General features: G+C 43.4%; 1 protein-coding gene across 1 annotated transcript; it reads left to right on the top strand.

Moving 5' to 3' along the window:
• The first annotated feature begins 1,886 nt into the window (after positions 1 to 1,886).
• On the top strand, positions 1,887 to 8,689 carry LOC126912256 (histone H2B, gonadal-like). The gene is made up of 2 exons (XM_050703798.1): positions 1,887 to 3,285; positions 8,227 to 8,689. The coding sequence occupies exons 1-2, from the start codon at positions 3,022 to 3,024 to the stop codon at positions 8,485 to 8,487; spliced, it is 525 nt and encodes a 174-aa protein (XP_050559755.1). The 5' UTR covers positions 1,887 to 3,021; the 3' UTR covers positions 8,488 to 8,689.
• Positions 8,690 to 12,078: the final 3,389 nt, after the last annotated feature.

Genomic DNA, 12,078 nt, shown 5'->3' on the forward strand with positions numbered 1-12,078 from the left:
GTAAAGTTTCGAGATACATTATCGACATTCTTGAAGAAGCTGCTATTGTTGCACCTGCGCCCACACCTCCAGTCACGCGGCGAACCGCTGCCAATTCGCTGAAGAGACTGTTATTCAGACTGGCCGTGATGTTGTGGTTAATAATTTCAAGGTGGCTAATTTGACTATTGGCCTCATGTAGCTGATGTTCTATAAGAGCTTTGTCATGTAAAGTCTGTTCGTACTCTCTGCTACATTGACTGAATCCGTCCACAACAAATTGGAGCCTATCCCGAGCCTCAATGGCTTCAGTGTGTTGAGTATGTAACTGAGCCATTTAACATTTCAGTTTCTTAATATTATTTAAAACGTCTAAGAATTCCCTCTCATTGTCATCTCTTTCCTTCAGCAGTTGATCACACAACTCCTTTGAAGCCTTTAGTTCGCTCAAAGCCAGGTTGAGTTTGGCTCCTCTTGGCGAGCATGGGCTTTGCGAGTGAGAATCATGTGTTAGTGGTAGCGGTGTCAGCAAAAAACGAACTAGAAAGAGGGTAGACCGATTTGTCTGTTCATAAACATCCACCCGCATATACTCCAGTTCATCCGTGATCATGGCGCTTGCGACAGTGCCGAAATATCGGAAACTCATAGACATAAATAAACATGGTAAATATACCGTCTTAAGTGATATACATACATACACTTGCGTGTTCAATTTCTATGTTTTAAGTTGTTCTAGTTGTATTTTTAATGATACCCATATTGTTAATTATGAAATTATAAAACTTTAGTGTACCGCCCGGCCCGCTATATGGTATTTCACGTTTCAATAGAAATTATATGGAAAATACCACACAACGCTATCGTCATCTCAAAGACCGACATGCAGAACATTTGGAAAATGTTGAAGCACGTCATCCTGTTTATGGCTTTGGCCATTTCTATCATTAACTCGTCCATGAACGACAGCTGCGTGAGCGAAGGACATGAAGCCGTCACTGGGTACGACGGATTCATCAAAGAGGCGAAGGATATCTGCGTGTCATCCCTGCAGGCTGTTAAGGACTACGTAGCCGCGCAGGTTAAGAAGAAATTGGCTTCTTACATTAGAACGTGTCTGAACAGCGCCATCGAACCCGATACGCTCACCAAGGGCAAGAGTGCTTCGGAATATTGTAAGTCCAAATCCAAAACTGCGACGGAAAAGAACAAGTCGGGGCCATTCAGGTCTTCGGCTATATCAGCATATGCCAAGAAGGTGAAGAAAATCGCCAAGATCTTAGCAAAGAAACTAAAAGCGCCCAAACACAAGTAGCCTTCCAAGAAGACCGCACCCAAGAATGCTTACACTACTAAGAAGTAATCAGACCCCACGATCACCCACCCACAATATTATGTTATTCTTTTTAATTGTTATCATTTAATTTTGTTAACTCGTGATTGATATTCAATTATTTATTTATAAATCTATTTTAAAATAGCTGTATGTATGTTTATTTTAATTTTTTTTTTATATTTATTTATTCTTTTAATTTTTATTTTACTATGTTACTTTTGTGTCGCCTCATTGTGCGTTGTCTCCGTCCGTGGGTAACTGCAAAGGGTGCCAACTGAAAATCAGTGCTGGGTACTTTCGGTGCCCAGCTCATACTGAGGTGGCAACCCTTTTGGCTTGGGCACGTTGCCACCTTGTTTTTACCGGTTATGTTTTTACTTTTATATTATTTAAATTGTGAATTACTCTTTTATTTTTATTTTTTTTGTGTTGTTTATGTTTGTACTTGAATGTTTTAATTAATTTTCTTTTTTTTTCTTTTCTTTATTGTGTTTTGTTTTTGGTGCATCGTGCCCGGTGCCGAATAAATGATTTTTCATTCTTTCTTTTTCTTTCAGTTATAAGTATCTGACTGTATACTACAGGTTAAGAAGAAATTGGCTTCATACATTAGAACGTGTCTGAACAGCGCCATCGAACCTGATACGCTCACCTCTGGGAGCTGGTGCCATACCATCTGCGCCCCTCAAGAGACCTGGTCGCCCCGACCGACCCACCGAACACCACATGAGCCTCCCACTCCTCTCTAGGACGGTATGGCAGAGGCTTCCCACACCGGACACGACCACGCGCCGCTGCCCGCCTGCTGCTCGCCGGGCCAGCACCGGCTTGAGCGCGACCACTAGCGGCGTAAAACCCCAAACTAGACACCAGTTTACTACTCCAACTACTACTGACTACTCCAACCCCTCGCCTGCAATCACAGGCAGCGACAAGACAGGCATCGGCCTGGACAGCATCACCTCGCGTTCCCAGTCGGGGGCGGTAAGACGACTAGGAGTTCAGTTTTTTATTCTGCAACTGAACTTATCTTCGGTAGCACATATTTCTCGTTTCAATTCGAACTTCTTGTACTATCGTCGTTCAAGAATGCCGCCCAAGACGCTCGTCTTATGCGCCACCTATACACCACTCGGTAAGTCTACCAAGAAATCAAGCAAGGCCTAATAAAAGACCATTATCAAGGCGACGACGGAAAAGAGAGGGTGTCGAGGCCCTGGCCAAGTACACCAGTTCACATCTCGTCGACGACACATTTTCGACGATGAATGAACTCGGCGGTTGTTCTCTGCGCGATATCAAGGAGTATATCGGCGCGCAGTACAAAGTGGTGCCGAGAGACTGGCTCCGTTCCTCAGAAGCGATCTGAAGGGCGCTGTGGAAGCCGGAACGCTCATCCTGACGTGAAGACCTTTTGTCAAACGTAAGCTTCGGAATACCACAATTATAAAATCCAATACGACCGCGACGGAAAACATCAATGCATCTGCGTCTGGTGCATCCATTAAAAGGTGCAAATCACAAGAAGACCGTGCCCAATGGAACCAGCGCTGCCGTTAAAGCAATAGCTGGTGCCGCAACTCTCAACGAAGAAGAGTGGACCCGCGACCAAAGAGTGATAACGACGTCGAGAATCATCCACACACATCAATGACTGACTATACATACCAGTTTCCTATAACTCTCACGTCATAACAACTACAGACATGCCAACAGAGGCTAGTGATAAGACCGTCAAGAAATCTTTTGACACCAAGAAGAAGTACGCCATGGACGGCGTCAACCTTCTTCTCGCTCAGCACCTGATCGACGTTGAGCTCTACAAGCAAGGCGAAGCGGACTCTGGTATCTCCAGCGAGGCGATGTCCGCGGTAACGTCGTTTATCAACGACTGCTACCAGCGCATCGCCGCCGGAGCGTCCGGCCCAGCTCCCAACAAGAAGAGGCCCACCGTCGCTTCGGCCTCGAAGGTAGCTCAGTCTTCCGTCAGGTCGCTGATGGCCGCCGACGAGCCCACCAAGCACGTCGCCAGGAAGCGCGCCAGAGCCGTCGCCAAGCCGAGTCACTCTGAGGCGATCAACAAAGCCGTCAGAGAGATGAAGTATGGCACGGGTAAAGGCTCCTCTCTCGATGCGATAGAGACGTACATCGGCGCGCAGTACAAGGTCGACACTCATAAAAAGTCTATCTATTCAAGGCCCATTACTTCGAGATCCGATTTCAGCGTATGACCACAAGCGTCTACTTTATAGATAAAAATGTTAACGGTATACATAAATATATAAGGCCCAGAAGGAGATGGAGACGAATTTGATAGCTACGATAAGGATTGGCTGCAGAAAGCTCTGTTCGGTCAGTCCTTTCTTGGCTTCTCAATCACCGCCCCACTGCACTGCGAGTATAGCTAACGAATGAACACGCCATGTGCCAGTCGCAATATCAGTCCGAGTCTTTTTTTTTAATGTTACATGGGCCGACGTTTGACCGATACCTCGCCTGATGGTAAGTGATGATGCGGCCTACGATGAAGCACGTCTGCCCATAAGCAACCTATTCACTCGGGCTTTGAAGACACCCATCAGGAAACACAGACTCCGGCAAGGAGTTCCACTCCACACCACCACCACACTCCGGACTAGGAGGAATCAAGTTGTACAATTCCCCCGTCTAACTCGAATTCAAGTCGAAACAATCGAGAACCATCGAGATATTTGAGCAATCGAAACAACCGAATTAAACAATCACGCATATCACTAGTTGACTTATGTATAAACTATGGTATCAGTATTATTTAGCTCTTAGTAACCAAATTTTTATATTCATAAACATTTATTTCATGCAGTTCAACTATCTGGCCCGGCAAACTTCGTACCGCCTCAAACATTTTTTCTCACATTTTAAACCTTTCCTGGACTTCCACAAATATATTTAAGACCAATATTTACAAATTTACACCATGAGGCAAGGTAGTATCACATGCTGGCAAAGTACAAGCAGGCAGTACATTGCTAGAATCACATTTCTCAGATTGGTTCTCTTGTGATTGTGACCGCACTAACTCATCCATAGCCAACATGTATTCTCTCATTTGTTTTTCAGATGCACTATTTGTTGGTCATGGAGTGCAACTTTGTTGTTAAGTGGTCTAATTGTAATTGTAGGTTGTGGGTGTCAGTTTCATACTTCCTGTTATTTTTATTTAATCTTGAAGAGTAAATATTTAGTTGGTTTAGAAGCCGGAATCGCTCTTTATTTAGTTTTAAATTTTTTTTGATCAATCTGTTAGTTTTTGTTATAAATTTATTGATCTTAATATATTTCTTTAGTTTATTATTACTAAAACAAGGATTTTTTTTTTAGAATGACATGAATCACTTTCGCCTGTTAAATCTATAGTCAATGGATTCAAATCTATTTGTTGTGATTGAGAGGCACGGGCTGACACCAATTCGCTGAAGAGACTGTTATTCAGACTGGCCGTGATGTTGTGGTTAATCATTTCAAGGTGGCTAATTTGACTATTGGCCTCATGTAGCTTTCTTTCAGTTTTTTATTATTATTTAAAACGTCTAAGAATTCCTTCTCACTGTCATCTCTTTCCTTCAGCAGTTGATCACACAAAGCCTTTAGTTCGCTCAAAGCCAGGTTGAGTTTTGACTCCTCTTGGCGAGCATGGGCTTTGCGAGTGAGAATCATGTGTTAGTGGTAGCGGTGTCAGCAAAAAACGAACTGGAAAGAGGGTAAACCGATTTGTCTGTTTATAAACATCCACCCGCATATACTCCAGTTCATCCGTGATTATGGCGCTTGCAACAGTGCCGAAATATCGGAAACTCATAGACATAAATAAACATGGTAAATATCCCGTCTTAAGTGTTATACACATGCGTGTTCAATTTCTATGTTTTAAGTTGTTCTAGTTGTATTTTTAATGATACCCATATTGTTAATTATGAAATTATAAAACTTTTGTGTACCGCCGTACCGTACCGTATTGAAATTTTCAATACAAATTATATCTGATAATACCACACAACGCTATCGTCATCTCAAAGACCGACATGAAGAACATTTGGAAGATGTTGAAGCACGTCATCCTGTTTATGGCTTTGGCCATTTCTATCATTAACTCGTCCGTGAACGACAGCTGCGTGAGCGAAGGACATGAAGCCGTCACTGGGTACGACGGATTCATCAAAGAGGCGAAGGATATCTGCGTGTCATCCCTGCAGGCTGTTAAGGACTACGTAGCCGCGCAGGTTAAGAAGAAATTGGCTTCATACATTAGAACGTGTCTGAACAGCGCCATCGAACCCGATACGCTCACTAAGGGCAAGAGCGCTTCGGAATATTGTACGCCCAAATTCAAAACTGCGACGGAAAAGAACAATCGTCTGAGGCAACCGCGAACAACGCGGAGGCGTGGAGAAAATGGTGGCAACGACTGGAACTATATCTGCTGGCATCAGGTCTGGATAGGTCGGAGGAGAAGCGGAAGGTGGCGATTCTGCTTCACAGCATTGGTCCTAAAGGTCTTGAAATTTTCAACACCTTCAACATCAGCCTGGATGAAGCCAAAATAAAGGACGTCAAGGCCAAATTCGACCTGTACTTTGAGCCACGTAAGAACTTGACCATGTGCAGGTATGTTTTTCACAAGAACGGCAGTGGTCGTTGACCTCGGACATTAGTGACGGGGTAACACAAACTAATGTTACTAAACTAGTGATGTAACAGACTATATCAGCAAATGCCAAGAAGGTGAAGAAAATCGCCAAGATCATAGCAAAGAAACTAAAAGCGCCCAAACACAACCAGCAATCTAAGAAGACCGCCTCGCTCAAGTCGAAGTCAGCACCCAAGAACGCTTACACTACTAAGAAGTAATCAGTTACATCTGACTGTATACTACAGGTTAAGAAGAAATTGGCTTCATACATTAGAACGTTTCTGAACAGCGCCATCGAACCTGATACGCTCACCTCTGGGAGTTGGCGCAATACAATCAGCAATTCGGCCTCCCCCGAGACCTGAGGCCTTAGTCTGCAGTGCGAGAGGGACGGAGCTATACAACCTACATAGCTCCGTCCCTCTTGCACTGCTCAGTGATCGACCATTCTGACACAATTGTAATAGCAGACTAAGGCCCCTGGTCGCCCCGACCGACCCATCGAACACCACATGAGCTTCCCACTCCTCTCTAGGACGGTATGGCAGAGGCTTCCCACACCGGACACGACCACGCGCCGCTAACCGCCTGCTGCTCGCCGGGCCAGCACCGGCTTGAGCGCGGCCACTAGCGGCGTAAAACCTCATCATCATCATCAGTTAACTACTCCAACTACTACTGACTACTCCAAACCCTCACCTGCAATCACAGGCAGCGACAAGACAGGCATTGGCCTGGGGCCTTAGTCTGCTTTTACAATTGTGTCAGAATGGTTGATCATTGAGCAGTGCGAGAAGGCTGGAGCTATACAGCCTACATAGCTCCGTCCCTCTCGCACTGCTCAGTGATCGACCATTCTGACACAATTGTAATAGCAGACTAAGGCCCCTGGATAGCATCACCTCGCGTTCCCAGTCGGGGGCGGTAAGACGACTAGGAGTTCAGTTTTTTATTCTGCAACTGAACTTATCTTCGGTAGCACTGTATACTCTCGTTTCAATTCGAACTTCTTGTACTATCGTCGTTCAAGAATGCCGCCCAAGACGCTCGTCTTATGCGCCACCTATACACCACTCAGTAAGTCTACCAAGAAATCAAGCAAGGCCTTATAAAAGACCATTATCAAGGCGACGACGGAAAAGAGAGGGTGTCGAGGCCTTGGCCAAGTACACCAGTTCACATCTCGTCGACGACACATTTTCGACGACGAATGAACTCGACGGTTGTTCTCTGCGCGATATCAAGGAGTATATCGGCGCGCAGTACAAAGTGGTGCCGAGAGACTGGCTCCGTTCCTCAGAAACGATCTGAAGGGCGCTGTGGAAGCCGGAACGCTCATCCCGACAACAAGGCCACCACCAGGGGCGTAGCTAGCGCCGTATCAATTATACGGGACCCCCGGGCTACAAGGGCCCCAACGTGCGTAAGCAAAAAATAAAAACTTCCCATTTTTTTTTAAAAAATGCCATATTTTCTTCTTTGCGTAAAACATGCGTTCAAAAGTTGGCAGCAACTTTAGGAAAAGAGCTCAACGTCGTAAAGACCCTCTTTGAGGCTTGGGAGACAGGGCGCAAAAAGTCATTGGATGATTTCCCTCCTCAAAAAAAAAAGAAAAGAAAAAGGGGGCCCAAACAATTTTTTATACGGGGCCCCGTCAAGGCACGCTACGCCACTGGGCCCACCACCCTCGTCAAACGTAAGCTTCTTGATACCATAATTATAAAATCCAATACGACCGCGACGAAGAACATCAATGCATCTGCGTCTGGTGCATCCATTAAAAGGTGCAAATCACAAGAAGACCGTGCCCAATGGAACCAGCGCTGCCGTTATACTGACGGCTGGTGCCGCACTCTCAACGAAGAAGAGTGGACCTGGGACCAAAGAGTGATACCGATGTCGAGAATCATCCACACACATCAATGACTGACTATACATACCAGTTTCCTATAACTCTCACGTCATAACAACTACAGACATGCCCACAGAGGCTAGTGATAAGACCGTCAAGAAATCTTTTGCCACCAAGAAGAAGTACGCCATGGACGGCGTCAACCTTCTTCTCGCTCAGCACCTGATCGACGTTGAGCTGTACAAGCAAGGCGAAGCGAACTCCGGTATCTCCAGCGAGGCCATGTCCGCGGTTACCTCGTTTATCAACGACTGCTACCAGCGCATCGCCGCCGGAGCGTCTGGTCCAGCTCACAACAAGAAGAGGCCCACCGTCGCTTCGGCCTCGAAGGCAGCTCAGTCTTCCGTCAGGTCGCTGATGGCCGCCGACGAGCCCACCAAGCACGTCGCCAGGAAGCGCGCCAGAGCCGTCGCCAAGCCGAGTCACCCTGAGGCGATCAACAAAGCCATCAGGGAGATGAAGTATGGCACGGGTAAAGGCTCCTCTCTCGATGCGATAGAGACGTACATCGGCGCGCAGTACAAGGTCGACACTCATAAAAAATCTACCTATTCAAGACCCATTACTCCGAGATCCGATTTTAGCGTATGACCACAAGCGTCTACTTTATAGATAAAAATGTTAACGGTATACATAAGTATATAAGACCCAGAAGGAGATGGAGACGAAACGATTGGCCGCAGAAAGCTCTGTTCGGTCAGCCCTTTCACAGGGCTTCTCAATCACCGCCCCACTGCACTGCGACTATAGCTAACGAATGAACACGCCATGTGCCAGTCGCAATATCAGTCAGAGTCTGTTTTTTTTATGTTAAATGGGCCGACGTTTGGCCGCTATCTCGCCTGATGGTAAGTGATGATGCGGTCTACGATGGAGCACGTCTGCCCATAAGCAACCTATTCACTCGGGCTTTGAAGACACCCATCAGGAAACAGACTCCGGCAAGGAGTTCCACTCCACACCACCACCACACTGCGGACTAGGAGGAATCAAGTTGTACAATTCCCCCGTCTAACTCGAATTCAAGTCGAAACAATCGAGAACCATCGAGATGCTAGAGCAATCGAAACAATCGAATTAAACCTCACGCGCATCACTAGTTGAATTATGTATAAACTATGGTATCAGTATTATTTAGCTTTTAGTAACAATTTTTATATTCATAAACATTTAGTTCATGCAGTTCAACTACCGCTTCAAACATATTTTCTCACCTTTTAAACCTTCCCTGGACTTCCACAAATAGGTAATTTAAGACCAATATTTACAAAATTTTAGCGAGACTAACGATAAGCAATTGACTTTTATATATGTGACCATTATTTCAGAATAACTTTAGACTATGAACAATATAAGACATACTTACATACATACATAAATAAATAGATATATTGGAAATAAAATGCTATACAAACTCATTTGAGCACAAGAATGCATGTTAGTTTATCTTATATACATTATACATATTATTTTTTTATTACAAATAAATATTATTGAGTACCTAACTCTGACAATGACATCTTATAAATATCAATTGGACCCAAATACGGCTAGGCCCATAATAATAAAGGAGATCCCTCTATTGAGCTACTGCTGTGAACAACGTCTACGTCTATGGATAAAAAATTTAGTTTTTTTTCTGCGTATTTTTTCAGGATAAAAAGGATACAGAATAGTAAGGTATACTTATACCAAGTTTCATCGAAATCAGATACATACAGACAGACAAAAAAAATCACATATTTGGATTTGGTATCGATCCAGTAACACCCCGTGCTACCTATTTATTTTTTCAATGTACAGAATTGACCCTTCTACAGATTTTTTATATGTATACTTAAGTAGATATAAATATTAATAAATTAGTTCGACTTTCAAAGATACCTTTTGAAACAAATAATTCGATTGGACTTGAAGTAGCTAGATACTATTAATGAGCTGCATTAACCGTTGTGAGCTCTGATTAGTTGGTTTATTGGAGCCGGCAAATCAGAAAGCCTTCTCGTTTGGCAAACTTAAAGCAAACTCGTAATAAGGGTGCTGGAGTGGAGGCCGTATCTAACCAAGCGTAGTGTAGAGCGCCCTCCAGCTAGGTGGAGTCGAGCTGCGGACTACCTAGCGGGTTTGCCGGGGCTCCGGCTATACAAGCAGGAGTAAGAACAGTGTAGTTTTTAGTCAGTAAGAGTCTCTGACACTCTCTCTCGCCTCGTCCAATACGGGAGACGTCATTGGATGATTTATCCCCCTTTAAAAAAAGCTAGTGGAGTGACGATGTCAGCTGCGTGGCTGGTAGTGGTTGGATGCGAAAAACTGAAGATCGAGCTCAGAATTTTGATGGCGACTTTGCCTTTAATAACAACAGATCTGTCTTCCAGACTACTTTCATGTTGGTTCGAATTTCAATTCAATGATCTTCCGCACAAGCTCCATATTTCTGTAACAAAATAATGGCTAATATTAGGCTAGTATTATTAAGCTGAAGCCTGCCTCGTTGGTCGAGTGGTTGCAAGTGCGACTGCCAGGCAAGGGGTCTCGGGTTCGATTCCCGGGTCGGGCAAAGTGTTACTGGGCTTTTTACGGATTTTCGAAAATTTCTCAGTAGTAGTACGGAATCTGGGATTGTGTCCAGTAAATGGCAATAGGCTCACCCCCTATTACGTGGGACTTATAACGCAGATAAAAAGTGGGTGTACATTTTATAGCAGCATTAAAAAAATGTGCCTAATATTTTTTCATTATAAACTGACGGACTAAATGATTTCAAACTCAAACTCAAAATATTTATTTGCACGTTAAGGTAGGTATTACATACCGTACAGGTCTTAATTTAAATGTTAAGTACATTTCATGTTTCAATTTTTTCTGTCCATGGGCGACGGCGATTGCTTACCATCGGATGATCCGTCTTGAGGTCTGCTTTTACTTACGTGATTATTCCAGGTTGCTCAACCAGTTTCAAGCTGCAACGGGGGCTCATGATGATAATGTTCAGCTTAATCGGTGCAATGGCGAAGCCAACTGGTATCTGAAAATAGAAATAAGGTAGTAGGTTAAAGCCGTGCCTAGCAAGGTAATAAGCAAGTTTAAAAATAGTGTTCTATTGCCAATTCCAAATGTCACGCCTTTTATCCCCGAAGGGGTAGGCAGAGGTGCACATTGCGGCACGTAATGCCGCTATACAATGTACACCCACTTTTCACCATTTGTGTTATAAGTCCCATGTAATAGGGGGTGAGCCTATTGCCATATACTGGGTACATTTCCAGACTCCGTGAGAAATTTTCGAAAAATCAAAAAAAGCCTAGTAATACTTCGCCCGACCCGGTAATGGAACCCGAGACCTCTTGCCCGGTAGTCGCACTTGCAACCACTCGTCCAAAGAGGTAGTCAAGGTATTAAAAAAGTTTAAAAATAGTGTTCTATTGCTAAATCCAAACGTCAAGTCTTTTATCCCCGAAGGGGTAGGCAGAGGTGCACATTACGGCACGTAATGTCACTATACAATGTACAACCACTGTTCACCATTTGTGTTATAAGTCCCATGGAATTGTACCTACCTACCTAATGGTATATAAAAAAAAATATTTTTGATTACTACGAAAATAACAAACACGGTTAGTTTATATTAAAATCACGATTTAAACGATTATAATAAACAACTGATCCTGTTAGACGCAACAAACATTAAAAAACAAATATTCAACTAACTATAACTTTTTTACGTAACTACCTGCAAGTGAAAAAGTTTGCATGTCATTACAGCAAAATATATTAATTATAATGGGAAGAAATACCGTCAAAATTAGTTAATAAACAATGGTTTGCCTACGTAATAAGTACAATGGATATTTTATTTCATTTATTTATCTAGCTACATTTTTGATATTTAATTGTATCTCTTTTGTTGAAAATTGTATTAAGTAGTTTTTTACCATCTAATATCTTTTATAGTTAAACAAGATTGGCTGTATAACGTAATTGCGTAAGCTGTACGTAATGTTTTTTACGTGAATTTGTAAATAAATGTAATAAAATTACTTACTTGCCGGTAAAACTGTATACGGGACACAATAACTGACACCCACTCTGGCTAACGTTGGAAATGAAAAAGATTAGAAATTGAAGGTTGATATAACTTTTAAAATTGAACGAACGTCAAGATCGAATGAACTGTATCTCGAG

Source organism: Spodoptera frugiperda, chromosome 24, assembly GCF_023101765.2.
Source record: "Spodoptera frugiperda isolate SF20-4 chromosome 24, AGI-APGP_CSIRO_Sfru_2.0, whole genome shotgun sequence".
Lineage (NCBI taxonomy): Eukaryota > Metazoa > Arthropoda > Insecta > Lepidoptera > Noctuidae > Spodoptera > Spodoptera frugiperda.